General features: G+C 39.6%; 1 protein-coding gene across 12 annotated transcripts in view; it reads left to right on the forward strand.

Moving 5' to 3' along the window:
- ATP2B2 (ATPase plasma membrane Ca2+ transporting 2) overlaps positions 1-18,029 on the forward strand; it is a 301,755-nt gene that overhangs the window by 270,605 nt on the left and 13,121 nt on the right. For all 12 annotated transcript variants that reach the window (XM_066558014.1, XM_066558016.1, XM_066558015.1 and 9 more), the window contains 4 exons: positions 4,422-4,635; positions 7,631-7,842; positions 9,402-9,509; positions 13,266-13,448. In XM_066558014.1, coding sequence (XP_066414111.1) covers positions 4,422-4,635; positions 7,631-7,842; positions 9,402-9,509; positions 13,266-13,448 — 717 coding nt within the window. The remainder of the gene's footprint in view (positions 1-4,421; positions 4,636-7,630; positions 7,843-9,401; positions 9,510-13,265; positions 13,449-18,029) is intronic.

Genomic DNA, 18,029 nt, shown 5'->3' on the forward strand with positions numbered 1-18,029 from the left:
AAAATGTCTCTGTACTGCTCCAGTGCCAGATAAAGCATAAAGCTTATGCAGGACAAACAGTGGGCTGTCAAAGAACTTGTTATGCACAGGACCAATGCAATGGTTGTTTCTCTTGTCTCCCCTGGCTCCCAGCACGAAGTCATGTTAAGGTGACAGCAACCATATTCTAAGCAGCGTAAGAATTTCAGATCCAGTGTCACCTGCTGACAAGCTTAGCACAGCTGCTGCCACAACCACCCCTCCAAGGGATCTCACTTACATGGGGCCCTGTTTCAGTTTACAGCAGCTCAATCTATTAGCCACAAGATCTGAATTTTCAGCTAATAACAAACTTCTGTGTTGTGAGTCTGTAATTATGTAAGAGGCTCTGAGATCTGGGTCATCCAGGAAAGCAGAGCTTGGAGAAGTCCCTGGTGGGAAGCTGACTCAGGAGCCCTCAGTCTGGGGTGCAGGGGTGCTTTTAGCTCTGTGTCTGTGCACAGACCCCAGAGGAGTTCACACCTCTGCTTACTCCCAGAGAGCTCTGTGTGGCTCAGTGCAGCTGAGCTGGGCTCATTCACCTTATTTTTAATTAATCTAACTCAGTTCCCTCTTGCTGTCTTCCCTGTGGTGGCCATTGCACCCTTTTAGTGTGGTCAGGGTGTGGTGGTCTGGACCAGTTTGTGTAGAATTGTCCTTTCTCTTCTGCAGCCGCTGCCTCAGCTTAAACCCATCGTTTGTTTTTCCAGTGGATTTATGAGCTACAAACTTTTATATTCTGACTTCATTCTCTGAATAACAGTTTTGCAGAGCCCCTGATTGATGCAATGAGGGTGGTTCTTTGGAGCTCTGCCTACGATTCTTGTGAGTTTTGTGCTTGCAGTGAGTCACTGCTCCACATCTCTGGGTGTCCTGTAGGGCCCTGTTTGGGCTCACCCCTCTCCCTGTCCCCAAAAACCACACAGCACCCAGAGGATATCAGCTCATTACCTTTGGAGCTGTCCACAGTGATCTGGCTATGAACAAAATGAAGATTTTAAAATGCAGCTCAGTCAAATGGAAACAGTTTTTTACTGGAGCCATGAAACAAGAGGGTTTCTCTCCGTGCCAGGTTCGGTCTGTGGCTCCAACTGTTGAGGCAATTGTAACTCTTCAAAAGGCTTGCACTGAAAAAAGGGAAGACAAAGGCTGTGTTTTAACATTTTACATTCAAATTATTATTCTTGCACTTTGAGAGAGACTTAGTGTTTTAGCAGACATTAGGAGCTGAAAACAGTGACTCCATAGGACATTATGTTTGGAAAATTAAATGTTAATTAAAAGGCACTGTAGCAATGAACTGCTGCATGAATCACTGATTGTTTTTACAGATCTTGTTCAAAAAAATGAGGATGATCTATACTTACATGTAAAAGGGAGTAATTTATGTGGTTATAATGTTTTACTGCAGAACTGTACTTGGCAAATTCTAAAATAATAGCACAGGCAAACTTGAAAAAGCTGTAATATAAAATCAAAGTCTGTACTGTTTAGCTTTGTTTTGGCAAGGCATGGGGATGGAATTGAGGATGCCACTTCCATACAATTAGCAGACAGTGTGATCTAGCAGCATAGGGACTTTTTTTGCATTAATGTATAGAAAGGTAACTCCCAGAAATGCTCATTTTTCTGGATACCTGCATGTGTTCTGTGGCAAATGGGAGTAAAAAGGTAAGGGTGAAAATACCTTTCTGTTCCCTTGCAGCTTGTCATCTAAATCAAAAGTAACAAGCTCTAAAATTTGTGAGGCTCTGCATGTCACAAAAGATTTGTAGTTTATTTCCAGCCTTTGGCAATTTGTACTTTTAAGTGTTTCCAAGATGAAGTGTAACATCACTTGATTTAAGGGACATTTTCCTTTCACCTCTAGGCCAAGGCTAACCTATTCCAAGGTCAAGTGAAAGGAATTTGATGAATAAGTGGTGATTTCGGGTAGTTCACATCCCCAAAGTGTTCAGAGAGGGAATTAAGAATTATTGGCTGGTCAGTTAGTGGCTAAAACACAAAGAAAAGAAGATTGATTTGCATGCCACTTGCATGAGTGACTAAAATCTGCAGTGGAAGCCTAAGCTCCTTAGCTGATATGTATTTCCCTCAGTTTCCACCAACTAATCAGAAATCAGATAGAGTTACAGTGGAAATTTCATTCCACTGCCTGCCCAGACTAATGTGTATTTAATGTTTTGGCTTCAGCCTGGAATGAGCTCTCACACTCCACTGAGCAGTGTAGCACTGCCAATAATAGATAATTATTAGGGGCACCACAGCCACCCAAGGTGATTGGCAGTGTGAAATGGTGAGAACGTGTTGTTGCCAAAACTGATGACTGCCAATTACAGTTGTGTGATTTAGAGACTGAAATACCCTGCTTTTCCTGTTCTGCTGGGAATATGGCAGCCTCTGATAGACACCTGAATCTCTGACTCCATCTATTAAATCTGACGGGGAAATTTGGTATTATTGACAGAGAATTCAGCGTGTGAAGTGGAAATTGAGTTTTTGTAACAGATTAAAGCAGAGGAGCTTGCTCAAACTTATTAATGAGACAGGCAAAAACACGATAAGGAAAATTCTTCAGCAGAAAAGATGTTTTCCTTTTTACCTGCGTCCCATCAAGGGTCTGTGAGCCCCAGCCACAAACTCCTTTTTACTGCAAGTGCTCTCTTTGTTGGAGCCATTAGTGTTAATAAAAATGAATGGAGCCTCAATTTGGGATGAAGTTTGTCCTGATCTCCTTTAGTTTTTTAGCCACCTCTAAAGACAAAGACATTTCCTGTTTCTGCAGCTGCATTTCAAATGAGTGAGCTGAGCTCTCCAGATAAGTGCAGTTAATGCAACCCATAACTAAGAGGTCAAGAATCTATTAATGCTAATTGTCCTCTTTGCTGTGATGAGCCCAACCTGTAAGACTGAGAAACAGGAGGTTGCTTTTCTCCATCCCTTTGAATAACCCAGAAGTTGTGGGTTTTTTTACATAAATGAAATGCATCAAAATCTGTGTAAATGTGTTAAAAATGTGTTTTTAAGAGCAAATAATATTTTATCTCAAGGGAGAGTTGGAATCTAAGCCAGATGCTCAAGAGACCAAAGCACTGACCCTCGTTTTCTGTCAGTCCTTGGGATACTGAATGCATGTTCTTTTATGGTATTTCATTAAAAATGAACATTTAACCCTTTGAAGAAACGGGCAGAGTTCTCAGGGAGTTTTGTTGGCTTTGCTTTGGTTTGTATCCTGTCCTCTACGTTGTTTTGGCTTCGTTGCTGCAGCACCATGGTAATGAAATACATAAAAATAGTGCTCCCTCTTCCCAGCTTTCATGCAGCAGAGTAACTCAATTTCATGATGAAATTTGTCATGTTGATGCCTTATTACTTTGGTGATTCTTTTTTCCCCTCATAAAAACAGTTTGTTTGGAACAGGAAGCAGACCTGGCTAATGCTGCCTGTTTGATACAGTCTAAAGGCCCAGGAGTTTGGTTTTTTTGGTTTTCCTCCGCTGGCTCTTTGAAACATTCCTCTCTCTTCACAGCTGCCCCAGTGAGTTACACACCAAAACTTTGTTAAGGGTTGTCCAGCATCCTCCTGAGATCTGTGTAACTTTGCTTTATTTAGTTAATTTGGGGGTTTTTAAACATGACCTAAAGTCCTCTGTATTATGACCACAGACTTTATGGGATTGTGTGAGGAAAGAGCTCCTTCTAGTGACTGGAGAGCTGCTTCCAAAACCACAGCCTGCATCAAATACCAGTATTTGGGGTTTTTCATTCCATTTCCATAGTGCCAAATGTGCTTTCCTTTTAGTACTAAAAGAATAGGTCTTGCTTTTGCACATTTGATATAGTTTAATAAGTTTAAGATTATTTTTTTATCAAAATATCAGGCTTTTTTTTTATTATGTCACTACTGTAATGATCTTATTTAAGTGTAATGTATCACGATGTCACCATAATTGTTCCATAAATTTTTAATAATTTCAAGCTGTCTCTAAAAAAAAAAAAGACAGGCAGGTTTTAGTATAAAGGAAATGTTACTTTTTAATCTGTTTCAATAATATAATGATTCTTCCACGAGAGAAACTTGGATTCTCTAGTTATATCTAATTTCAGCTGAAAATTCAGGCACGATGCATGAAGGAAAGGAGAGCATAGCAATAGGTGTTAGAAGGAGTTACTGTCATGCTTGGTTTGAGTTTTGTGGTTGCAAATGGTGCTGATGAAATGCCTGCAGGCAGATAATTTCTCTCTGCTCGGGTCATTGTGCTCCTGGTCCTGCAGAAGGAAATACAGAAGGTATACAGAAGGAAGAAGGGTCCTCAGTGCTGGGATTTCTGAGCCCCATGAGAAAAATGAACCCCCAGCCAGGCTTTTCTTGGAAAATACAAACATTTTGATTTTTCCCCTCAGGACTCTCCCCTGAAGGCCGTGCAGATGCTGTGGGTGAACCTGATCATGGACACGTTTGCCTCGCTGGCGCTGGCCACGGAGCCGCCGACCGAGGCGCTGCTGCTGCGCAAGCCCTATGGCCGCAACAAGCCGCTCATCTCCCGCACCATGATGAAAAACATCCTGGGCCATGCCGTCTACCAGCTCACCCTCATCTTCACCCTGCTCTTTGTTGGTGAGAAGCTCGCCCATGCTCGCTGCTCTGCTCACGAGCAGCTGGGTTGGATGGCTGCAGTGTCAAAATGCTTTAAATGTAACGAATTTATGCGCGCTTCTTGTCTTCCTTCGTGATCCTTAAACTTCTTTTTGGATATCAAGAAAAAGTGTTTCACAGAAAGAGTGATAAAGCACTGGAATGGCTTGCCCAGGGAGGTGGTGGAGTCACCATACCTAGATGTGTTTAAAAAAAACCTGGATGTGGCACTTGGTGCCATGGCTTAGTTGAGGTGTTAGGGCCTGTTCCATGTGTGCCATGGTTTAGTTGAGGTGTTAGAGCCTGTTCCATGTGTGCCATGGTTTAGCTGAGGTGTTAGGGCCTGTTCCAAAGGTGCCATGGTTTAGCTGAGGTGTTAGAGCCTGTTCCATGTGTGCCATGGTTTAGCTGAGGTGTTAGGGCCTGTTCCAAAGGTGCCATGGTTTAGCTGAGGTGTTAGAGCCTGTTCCATGTGTGCCATGGTTTAGCTGAGGTGTTAGGGCCTGTTCCAAAGGTGCCATGGTTTAGCTGAGGTGTTAGAGCCTGTTCCATGTGTGCCATGGTTTAGCTGAGGTGTTAGGGCCTGTTCCAAAGGTGCCATGGTTTAGTTGAGGTGTTGGGGCCTGTTCCATGTGTGCCATGGTTTAGCTGAGGTGTTAGGGCCTGTTCCATGTGTGCCATGGTTTAGTTGAGGTGTTAGGGCCTGTTCTAAAGGTGCCATGGTTTAGTTGAGGTGTTAGGGCCTGAGGTGCCATGGTTTAGTTGAGGGGTTAGGGCCTGAGGTGCCATGGTTTAGTTGAGGTGTTTAGGCTGGTTGGACTTGATGATCTTGAAGGTCTCTCCCAACCCAGTCACTCTGTGACTCTGTGAATCCTGGTTGATGGGATGGGAAGCACAGAAGGTATCATGTTGTAGATACTTTCCATATATTGTTAGCTTGGGAATGGCCTCATTGAGCTTTTTAGCCCTTGTAAAATACAGGTTTGGACTTTGGCAAAAGTTTGTATCCAAACACAGCATAGAAGGTTATGCTGTAATAGGAGTGTCCACCCTGCTGCTTCTATACTGAGATTTCATTGTGAGGCTTGTTGTGGTGAATAGGGACGTAAAAACAAATTTTAAAAAACCCACAAAACAAACCACAATAAAAATCAAGATCCATTTTACCAAGAGCAAAGTGTTGTCCACAGTCCAGAAATAATGTTGATCTTAAGTGGTATGGAAAGTAAGTAATCAGTGTTAAGTGATACAAATAATACTCTGCTTTGACATTTAATTTCTGGAATGGATATTAAAAGGGGGTGAAAAGTCTAATTTATTGGATTACTGGATTCTTCTTCAGGCCTTGCTGGCAATGAATGCTTTTTATAGGTTGTATTTTGGAGAGGGCAGGGAAGGAGGAGAAATGTTTCTTGCTGCAGGGAATAGTAGGAGCTATTAATAGATTCTGTTGCTCCACAATAATAACTGAACCCTCTCAAAGGACAGATGATTTTTTCAGTTGGGTATTGTCTTCTTGTCACTTTGTAGTCACTGTTAAATCACGTGTGTTGTCTTTCAGATTTGTTTTTTTTCCTTATACACAGACTTCAGAGAAGCTACAAATGTAAATTTATGATTTTTTTTTGGAGGTTTTTGAGCTCCATTGTAAAAGCCTTGTCCACTTTATGGCCATCTGGTATATTATTTGGGATGCTCAGAGGAGGCAATGATCTGTTCACAATGGAATTGAACCAAAAAAATAGCCAGGTTTCTGAAGTGAGGTGGTCTCTATCATTGTTAGATTTACAGGGAATTTTGAGAATGTCTGCATTAGGAAATTGGAATTTCAGGTTCTCTAAAACAGGTGAAGAGGAAGATGAAGAAATTCTTAGTAATTCATGTGATATGCATCTTGGAACAAGAACTTCTGTGAACTTTATGGGGAGTTAGAATGGCTTTTTGATGAATTTTATGGTTTAAAATATTTTATATTGAGTCAGATGAAAAGCAAACCAGGCTTTCCCCCCCTATTCTAATTGCTCCTGGGTGTCTTTGGAAAACTCCTGCATACTTTGAAGGACACATCCCAGACAATTTTCTGATAAGCCTTGGAAATAATCTTTTCCTTTCTAAACTCCACAAGGCTCAGCTTTGCAGTGACATGATGTGCAAAACTCAGTGCCTCCATAATTAAATTTCTAATTAATGAGAATTATTTCTATTTTGGTCAAATAATAATTCCTTTCTTTTGTAGGAGTTTTCTTCAGAGACCAGTACATCAAGTTTTTATCTTTTTTATTTTTAGAAATACATTATGTTTGAACATACAAAACATAAATGTCTTTGAGACATCAGAAATCCAGAATTCACTGTCTGGTCCTGTCAGGCTGTGGTATTAAAAAAAAAAAAACAACTTTATTTTTTCCAAGCTCACCACATTTTTAGTTACTCATCATGGGTTGTATCTTGCTTTTTGATTGGTCAGATCTATGAGTGAAAGCCAAACTATCAAACTAAACAGCAGTGCCTGCTGCTGATCAACCCCCAAATCTCTTTAAAACCAGGAATGCCTGTGTCTTTTGTGACTGATATCCTTCAATGCTTGGCAGAAGTTACTGGATTAGTAAAGGGGTAAAACCTGATGAAGAGAGGTGGCTTCTAACCACTGTAGAAAATTCAAACACTCTGGCAATGACCTTAAGATTTTGTTACACCTGAAAGAACTGAGTGCTTAGAGTAATTCCTACTTGGGAAAGTAAGAGTAGGACTGACAACGTTGTGCAGGTGTTGTTAGATAGGAGTTAGGTATTGCTAGATAAGAGTCAGCATTTGAACAGCTTCTTGCTCAGTTGAGACGTGTTTTGCTCATTGGTGCAAGAAAAGTTTTATCTAGAAAAAGCAGAGCAAAGAAGGCAACAGGCTGAAGAATACGAGTGGAATATAAATTGGATTGATTCATTCTAGAGGAAACTTTTCTTTTTTGTCTTACACCTAGGTGAGAAAATGTTTAAGATTGACAGTGGGAGGAATGCCCCTCTTCACTCCCCTCCTTCTGAGCACTACACCATCATCTTCAACACCTTTGTCATGATGCAGCTCTTCAACGAGATCAACGCCCGCAAGATCCACGGCGAGAGGAACGTCTTCGACGGCATCTTCAGAAACCCCATCTTTTGCACTATTGTCCTGGGCACCTTTGCTATTCAGGTAAAGCTCTGGGCAAGAATCACTTGCTCTTCATCCCAAATCATCCCAAATCCACTCAAAAAAATCAAACACAAAGGTTTTTTTGGGATTTTCTTCTCTGTGTTTTTGATTTTTTCTTTAATTTTAAATCTAAGTGCTGCAGGAGGTCCATTTAAGAGTAAACTACCTGGTTTCATGTATTTTCTCAATCCATACAAGTGTTAATAATGGAAAATGTTATGTAGCCATGCTAATAAAACAGAAATTTTGATCCTTTTAACTGGGTTATTTCTTAAATTAATCTTAGCATGGACAATAATAACACCATCATTGATATTGTAACTGTTTTTTAAAGAAGAAATTGTTTAATACCATACCAGCAAAGCATTTTACAATTATTTTTTACTCCTTGAAAAGACAAATATACTTCCAAACAGCTGATGCTGAACTGTTCTTCTTTTCAATGTCACTGCCCAATGCTCCTTGTTATTCCCAGCAATGATGCCCCTGGATTGTGATTCCTCATGTTCCTCTCCTGACTTTGCTGTCCCATCACAAGTGAATATTATCACAGTAGTACACATTTTCCCCAAATTTTTCTTCTGTAAGAATTCCCTCTTCTACTCCTGCATCCATTCTTTTGCTGGCATCCATCCTGTACTTGATACTATTTGATATTATCATTTAGAAATCTATTTTTATCTCGTTGTTATTGCTCAGCTCTGCAGTGGCAGCTCAGCATTGGCGCCTTTCTCCTGGGAGGAGGAAGGAGGAGGAAAGAGCAGTTTGAGCTTGGGCTACAGTGATTTAAAAAAGGAAACTCCTCAATAAACTGAATATTGGAGGAAGGGCATCAGTGACAGGAGCAGAACTTCACAGTGATGGTCTTTAACATCTAATTCAAAATCATGAGTTTAAAACTTGGACAATTTAAATCTCTGGATTGATTTCAGGTCCCCAGTTTTGCAGCAGCAATATTAACAAGAAATATCAATAATATCTGATTTTCAGTTAGCAAAACCTTCTCAGTCTGCTCAGACTCTGTGTGTTGCTATCCTGCTGAAAGTGTGGGGTCGTCCCAGCCTTTTCCTCCAACAGATCTAGAGTTTTCTGTACCCTCTGTCTCTCCATGATGCACATCTGTCAATACACACTAAAATGTTACTCAGAGGGAAAAGCCTCTCTTGCAATGGACATTCCAAAATAAATTGGATCAGGGTCAATAAATCAAATAAATCAGGAGCTGGGAGAGCACATGGGGACTGTCCTGTTCTCTTTTTTCCTGACCATTCATATCTGACCACTGTTAAATATGAGGCTGAGGAACTTCAGTCTGAACTGCTGCTGATCAACCCCAAATCTCTTTTAATTGGGCATGCAGAAGTTTGTGGGGTTTGATGGGGGTTTTTTGGGACCAAAATTAAGCAGGTTTTTTTTGTTTGTTTGGGTTTTTTTTGGTTTTGGTTTTTTAGTTTATTTATTTTTTATTCTTTTTTTTTGGTCTGGCTGCGTTTGTTTTTGTTTTGTTGCCTTTTCTCCCTGAAAAATTGACCCCTTTTCCCTCGTGCTTCTCTTTGTAGATAGTAATTGTCCAGTTTGGAGGAAAACCATTCAGCTGTTCTCCCCTGCAGCTGGACCAGTGGATGTGGTGTGTATTTATTGGATTAGGAGAGCTGGTGTGGGGTCAGGTAAGCATTCAGGAAGCTGCACATTCAAAAGTGTGATATTGTTGATATTCCTGTGATTTCCTCTCTCAGTGCCCAGTGCAGCCCTCACTGAAACCCCAGGTGCTCTCTGAGAGCTTCAAGGAGAGATTTATTAGAAAGGATAATTTATCCCTCTGTTCCTTTGGGGTTTTTTGTTAATTTTCAAATCTTTCCTTTCTAGCAGGGTGTGCTATCACCAGGGCCATCTTCAATTAGGCTTTTTTGTGAAGGATGTTGAGTCACAACTTCAGTCTTTTAGTCACAAAAAAAATGCAGCAAAGGGAAATGCAGTGTGACCTTTCCTGGAATAGAATTCCTCCTGTAGTATGTGGCAAAGTTTTGGAGCTGAAATGAAGTTCTGGTTCTAGGTCAAGCAACTCATTCCCTTGCTGAAATTGTCATTCTGGCTACTGTCATAGGAAAAATTCCAATGCCTTCAAAACATTTCTGCTGTGATTCTCCATCCACCTAATTCTGTGTGTGAAGGATGGAAGAGGGAGTGCAAAAAAACAAAGATTTTTTTTTGCCTTTAATAGTTGTAGAAAATGGCAGTTAAATTAACATGTCCTTTTCAATTTCTGCCATATCCTCTGTCATCAATGGCTAATATAGAATTATGTATTGATGAAGAAACAAATGTCAATGAGATGATATTAAATAAATTGGGATTAACTCTCTGGAAGTGATACACATACACAATCAGTATTGTTAACATTCTACATTGTTCTTTTATATGCAAACACAGGTTGCAAAGTTAATAATAATAATAATAATAATAATAATAATAATAATAATAATAATAATAATAATAATAATAATAATAATAATAATAATATTTTTTCACCTCTGAATGCACTAATAGGGTATTTAAGTTGTTGCCACCTGGTGCAGTAAAGAAAAATGTGGTTACATTTTTTTCTCTCAGATGTAGAGAGATTTGTAGATCCACAGTTTGCTTCTATGAAGAGTCAAGAAATTGCTTACTGCAGTTGAATTCTGCTGTGGTTCTACTGCAATTGTAGTGAAAAAATGCTTGCTTTCAATTCTGATTATTTGTTCTCTTATGAGAAAAAAAAAAAAAACAAAAAACTTTTTTTGACATACTGGCCTCAGTTTTCCTTAGAAATAAGCTCAGAATCAGAACAGCTTTTAATGCAGATCTGGCTGAAAACCATCACTAGCAGCTGATTCTGCTGTAATTCTTACTTGAGGTCAGGATTTGACTTAAGGCCTTGTAGGAGGAAGACCTAAAATCAGTTTGATAATCTCAGAAAGGAAGGATTTATTGGGTTTTTTTTCCTACTGCTTGGAAAATATACCAACTTTTGGAGAAAGGGAAAGTCAAACAGGGAGAGGGACAAGAATCCAAACTGCTTCATTCAGCTGTGAAAATTTCCCACAGCCTTTGATCAAATTTTTTGGCTTCTAAATTTTGTTATCCATGGTTATTACATAACCACCAAGAAGTAATACTAATATCAGCATCTTTTTTTCACTTTACTTGCCCCAGGTTTCCCAGGTTTATTGTGAGACCTTAGACATTAAATTAAAACTGGTATTGGAACACCTGCACAGTTTTATTGCTGAGAAGAAAGCGAATACAGAGGGAAAAATATCTGTCTTGTGGTCAATATTTAGTGACAAGAAAAGAAAATGGGATGCTAAAACCAATCAATTTTGTCCATATTTACATGATTTACAGTCTGTGGCAAGGCTTTTCTTCATGGAGCTCTTCAGTGAGAGAGAATTCTTTTCCTTTAGCAGTGATGCTTCGCTTCTGTCTCTGCCTTTTCTCTGCTGCTCTGACTCATTCAGCACAAAACCAATTTGTTATTCTTATTTTTTTTTTCAATCCACGTGCTGAACCTGCTGTTCTGGTGAGCCATGAAAGGCAATCAAGATTTCAGAGTCTGGGTGTCAAAGCAGGCACTTCTGAAAGGAATTAAAGGAGAAGTTTCCAGCAAGTCATTTTGAGATGCTTGGAGGGACAATTTTCTAACAGCTCCCATCCCTTCTGAAAACCAAGACTTTCTAAAGTATTTCCTATCCTGTTCCCAGAATTATTGATCACTTATTAAAACTGTGATCATTTTCCTGGGAATATCATTTAGTTCTTTAATCTACCTCTATTGAGTCTGTGTCCTGAACTGGGTGGGTGTTGGCAGATACCCAGAAAATAAATGAATAATAAAAAAAGCCATGTAAACACCTTAAGGAAAGAATTAAAGCAGAGTCTCATCAGCTTGGCTGAGGTGCTGCAAGAGAGGAACATTCTGTTACCCACAATTCTGACCCAGAAGAGTTATTTTTATGAATATTGGTTTAAAAATCCTTTATCACCATCACTTTCATCAGATCCCAGAGTTTGCAGTAGTTTCTCTCTGTAGAGTGCTGGCATTGTAGTTTGAAAGCTGGGAGGCTGAAGGACTTGCAGTAAGTATTTAATTGATGAGCATTCCCCCTTTTTTTTCCTCTGCTGTTCTGTCTTTGCTTGTGCCACACCATTAATTCTCCAGGTTTGCATCCTGTTTTTCAACCCCCCCTTTAAAAAGGTTTTTATAGTAGTGTAGAAACTGGGTTTGGTTTGGTTATTTTGGTTTGGTTTTTTATTTTTTTCAATCTGTATTTAAAACATTGTAATAAAACTGGCCTTGTGGATTGTGAAGCTCAAGGAGACCCTCAGCAAACTCAGAGGTTTGCTTTCATCCTGAAAATATCCAGAACATTTCCGTGTGTCTTCACTGCATCCATTCCAATTTTCCAAAGCTCTCCTCACCAATTTTCTGGCAGCTGTCTTGGTTCTCTCTTCATTTTTCATACATTTGAGCTTCACAGTTGTGGTTGCTCGCTGCTGAAATGAAGACAAAAAGGAAAATTGCAGCAGTTTTTTGCTAAGTGGGTTTAAAAATTTGCTTTGCAGGAGATTTGCTTTAAGCATTCAGTGTGTTCCAGGTAATGTCTTGTTTAAATTGCCATGATTTGCTCCTGGTTTTATGCAAGGAATCAGAACAAAGAGAAAATGACTGCCCAACAGGGAAACACTGAAATGGATTTAAAATAATTGTCCAGCTACAGTATCTGGAATTTTTAAAGATTATTCTCCTGCATTAGTTACTTCCAAGGACCACTTGGGTGGGCAAGCAGAATAAGAAGAGAGGTTAAGTTAATCAGAATTTATTGGTGGTAAGGAACAGAGTGAGAGACAGCCCTATGAGAAATCCAACAACCAGACCCACAGCTTTCAGAAAACTCAGTTTTGATAAAGGCCAGAAAAGCATTCCAGCTGCTGGAACAGAGGGAAGCTGAATCCATGGACCAAGGGAGTGTGAGAAGATTTGTCAGCATGAGATACAATGAATTTTCACCTCCCATTACCAGACAAATACCCAAACTCTAATTGCAGAGCTATCAATCTGCTTAAGTTTTCTTTACACTAAAATATTTCCATCTTCTTTTATTTTCAATTTCTTTTATTGAGAAGACTTTTCCAGCCTTGGGAAATCTGCTCCACACTGTGGTTTAGTGGTGCAAGTCATGCTAATTGTTTACACAGTAAATTAAATATTTTTGGGACTAAAATGGAGTTATCCAAGTACAAGGTGCTGTTAGGAACAAGCTTAGCTCACCTTTATGGACCTTACTAAAATATGATTACTCTAATTACTCTGTAATTAGCAGATTGTTATACTGTTGCTCTTGCATGAGGCTTATGTTTTCAGTACTTTTTTATAATTTTAGGTCATTGCAACCATCCCAACAAGTAGGCTAAAGTTTTTAAAGGAGGCAGGGAGGCTCACTGAGAAGGAGGAGGTCCCTGAGGAAGAGCTCAATGAAGATGTTGAAGAAATAGATCATGCAGAGAGAGAGCTCCGACGTGGACAAATCCTCTGGTTCCGAGGGCTCAACAGAATCCAAACCCAGGTATGCTAAACATAAATGCCACAAGGTCTAGAAACAGCCAAAGAAATGATTAATGTGAGATCAAGGCAAAATAACATTAAAAGGAAAGCCACGGAGTGTTTGTGTGTGTGATGGCACTGGTTAATTGCTCTCGAAGGAAAAACGTGAAAAACAAAATAAGGGAACTGAGCAAAGGGGGTGTGTGCAGCAGAAGAGATAAACTGAAAAGATATAAAGGGATAAAATGCAAAACCAGGGATCTGTGATTTGGGAATACCATGACTGGATGTTCTTTTTCTCCTAGAGTGATGACAGCTCATGAAATTGTGCTGCTTGGCCAACGTCAGCTCGCAGAATGTTATGAAAGCTTTCTAAAATGTATTGCTTGATTTGCTCCAAAAAAAACCCAAAACATTGTTGCTGCCATTGCTGCACTAACAGAATAATTGAGTCTGAAGTATGATGCACAATTTGATTAAAAATATAAATCTGTTCAGTTCTGGCACTGCCACACATCGATCACGATTAAAAGGGATTGATTTTATTTCCCATTAGGTAATGAAAAATGTGGTTCTGGATTTTAGTAGGAATTAAGCAGCCATTAAATATTGAGGTGTAAGAGTTGGCTATTAGGAACGATTCCTGAGAAATATCTCTCCCCAACTTTTGCCAAACACAAAAATCCACGGCATTTTTTAATATACCAGACCTTTGCACTGAATCCTGCCGCTAAATATAGTGCAGGTTAAGGAGCTGTGAAATTTGTCCTGGAGTGCTGAAGAAAATCATGTGAAGTATTTTGCCTTTTCCATTGCAGTGAAGTGTTTCATTGCACTCAGGTGTGCTCTGCTTGATCTTTCTAAGATCAAGTATTTCTGGCAGCTTGCAGCAGAGAACAGATATCACCACATCAGATGTGCGTGTTTTACATGAGCCTGACAAGAAAAAGAGGTGAATAATTAAGAAAATGATCTTTTTTTCTTGAAAGAATCTTCTAAAGAACATTTTTGTCTCAGAAGATTTGGGGTTTTTGTATTCATCCGAGATAAACAGCACATTCTGCTTTTTCACATCTACAAATTGATACTCTTTTTTTGGGAGGGGGGAAGATGCAGCCATGAATTTAGAATAAAATTATGGAAAGAAGCCAAATTAGGGCAGTGAGGTCTCTTGGCTGCATCTGCAGAGCATAAAATGTAGAGAGATTAAAAGCTGGGGGAATTCCCAGGGTTCTGTGGTAAGTGATTAAATATGGATCTTCAGCTCTGAGCTTGTGTGTCTTGACTCCATTGAGTCAAGAGCACTCATCACTAGAGAAAATTCAAATTTCAGTAGTGACAAAAAGTTCCCAGGTGCTGGTGATCTTCAGGGAAAAATGACCTCTAAATGTGCATTCTTTTCTCCCTGGTGGCTGTAGGAGGAGTGTTGCCTGTTGGCACTTCTGTCAGGATGTCTTTCTGGTTGGGGTGAGTGTAAAAACCTTCGAGCAACACAAAGCAAATGACATCCTTCCAGTTCTCTTTCTAGTCTGAGAGGTAGCTTTTAGTTCTGCATCTCGTTGTCCACTTAATTCACAGAGAAATGATTCTTTTCCACTACTTAAACCCAAATGAACATTAATTATGTCTCTTTGCTAACATCCATCTTGGTTTCCTTTCTGCTCCTAGTTGTAGAAGCACCTCTAGTAGGATGTCTCCCTCCTCTCTGCCAAGAGACCTCTGTGATTTTTCTTCTCCTTTTATTTACGCAATGACTTTGATTTTTTTGCATCCATTTCACATCTGTGGAATGAAAAAAAAAAAAAAAAAAGGGCCAACAGATTCCAAAGCAGTGCCCAGGTGTGCAGAGGAGAGTGATGGACATAGGTCAAATTTGATCCTTGCTGTGTGTGGGGCCCATCCAGGTGGATTCATTCCCTTATAACACATTTCTCACGGGGCCAGCAAAAGAAGAGCTCCTGGAAAAGATTGGGATGTCTTTAGCATCCCTGGGAGGATTTTTAGGAATCCTCTGCTATCTGATGCACTCCTGGAGACATGGAGGAAGAAGGTAGAGCATCCCCTCATTTTATATCTCTGGGGATGGCAGATTAGGATGAAACTCTGGGCTCAGGACCAGATTGGTCATTCAATCCTAACACCACTTTCCACACTTGTGCTGTAAATTGGATTATTTGTCCTTATTTTCTCTTCAGTCACTCTTGGCCAGGTGGCCCCAGCTCCCAGCAAAGCCTTCACTGCTGAAACAAAGAACCCACACCAGGCTGGGTGTTATTTTCAGACAACCAACCCATCTTCCTTGGAGTGCTCCCTTTTAAACCCATCCAAACTGACAAGAGATTTTGCAATGTTTAAGACATTTTTTATCTACATCCTCTCTCAAACAGAGGGTTCAACCCAAGGCACCAGAGGAGGGATTTCCACTAGGAATGTTCTGTTTCTGTGAAGACATGCATACATTTACTTGAAAGAAAGGTGTATGAAAAATGCACATAACTAGGCCAGAGACTGGCTACCAACTGATGCTCTTTTTGGCCTCCTTTTGTTCATTTAGATATGAACAAAATATCCAGTAGGGAATCTCGGATAAATATCCAGTAGGGAATCTCGGATAAACATCCAATAGGGAATCTCTGATAAATATCCAATAGGGAATCTCTGATAAATATCCAGTAGGGAATCTCTGGAGGGATGTGTGCTTCCCTTCTCTGAATGGAAGAGTTTCCTTCCTGGAAAGCTCTCTCAGATGGCCACTGAGTGATGAAGCTTCACAAATGGCTTATCTTAGAGATGCAAGTTTGAGGAGGATCTAAAATTGCATACAGACAGGACTTGCCAACAGTTTTCTGCAATTTACCCCAAGTTTTTGTTGTCTTGCTCAGAAATTCTTCATTCTGAAGGAAGACAAGAGTGATCACACCCTCTTGGCAGGTCTAAAAGCCTTTGGGAAGTTCACCAGGTTCACCTTCAGGCCAGACTTCATAATCTGAGTTTAAAAAACAGAGAAAAAAGATGCATCTTACCTCTTTTGATTGTGTACTGAAAGATTCTCCAGTTCCCTCACATCTGAGAATGGAAACATTCTGAAGTGGAGATTCAAAAACTTATGTTTGTCAGAATTTTACACCCCCAGCCTGATTCTTTCCTCTTCTGCTTCATTCATCCTGAAATTCAGTTTGCTTCATCTGCCCTAGGTGGGAAACAACTGCCTGGAATGTTCTGAGAATAAAAGGAAAGGCTGAAAAGAATACAGGTGACAGGGTAACTGCTGCTTAAAGATTGTTCCTCTTCAAAAAACCACAAAGGCTAAAATACTAAAAAATGCTAAAAAAGCATACAGAGGTGCTGGACTGCATTATTCACCCTTCATTTTTCATGTAGAAAACATGAAAACTTTTCCTTTGAACCAATTCAAACCTTCCAGCAGTGAAAGTCGCTCCTGGCAAGAGGTTCTCAAGTTGGATAAAAAGCCAGCACCTCATTTTAGTGTTTCCATGCAGCTTTTAATATAGAAAACATCATGGTAGCCCCATGTCAGTGGAATGGAAACTATTTTATTTCTTACAGAAAGGTGGCTTTTCTTTTTTTACTTTTTTTTTTCTTTTTTTTTTTTCTTTTTTTTTAAAATTTTTTAAATTAATATTCTGCTTGGAGATTAAGGGAATGATACCTGGGTCCTACTCACATAAATGACAACAGAAATGCTTCTGAAAATCTGTTCTGTGTTAAAAATCAGGAGGAAGTATCTGTTCTGCCAGGACTATTCTGCTACTATCAGATTTTTCTTTTAATTTTTAATCACTGATATTTTTATTTGCTGTGCACACCTAAAAAATTGGATCTTCTAGAGTATAGAACATAGAGAAAAATGAGACAGGTGTGAAAAATGTCAACCTTATGGATAAGCTTCAAATGTAGGACAGTATTTTTCCTCTACCTGAAGGCCTATAATCAAAACATGATTGCATCCTATATTGTGTTGGAAATTTTTTAAACTTTTGAATTTTTATTTCCTTTCTCCTCTTTAGCAGCTTGAATTGTTCTAAATAAATGCATTCCTTTGTCATGAAAAGGTTCCACCTCAATTCAAAATGCACTGTTTATTTTCATGAGCTCTTTTCTTCTTTGTGATTTTCTGCTTGGAGAAGATAAACTTTTGGGCCAAGTTCTTCTCTTCTTTCTTGGCTTCAGGCAGAGCACAGCCCTGTATGTTCAGCTTTTAGGATTCTGGGCAGGTTGTCATCCTCCCACCAGGAATTATATCCATGAACAGCTGGAGTTCATTTCTTCAGGAGAAAAGCAAATTACATGGCTGTAATTCTTCTTCTCTGAAGAAACCATTAAATACAGATCTTCCCTCATCTTTTCACTCTTGTACCAAAAGCTCTCGGTTTGTCAGGAAGGCTTTTGCACATCTCAGGGTTTAGCACAGAAATATTCATTTCATGACCTCAGTGAGAGTCTTTAGAGTCTTTTTTTGAATGGTCTCTCTTGAAGAGTGCTCTGTCACCTGGGTTAGACCCTGAGAAGCCAAGATCTGTATTTAATTCTACTTTTGTAGAAGATTCCAGGTGAGTATTTAATGTGCCACATCACCAGTGGT

This window comes from Molothrus aeneus, chromosome 12 (genome assembly GCF_037042795.1).
Source record: "Molothrus aeneus isolate 106 chromosome 12, BPBGC_Maene_1.0, whole genome shotgun sequence".
In the NCBI taxonomy this organism is placed as follows: domain Eukaryota; kingdom Metazoa; phylum Chordata; class Aves; order Passeriformes; family Icteridae; genus Molothrus; species Molothrus aeneus.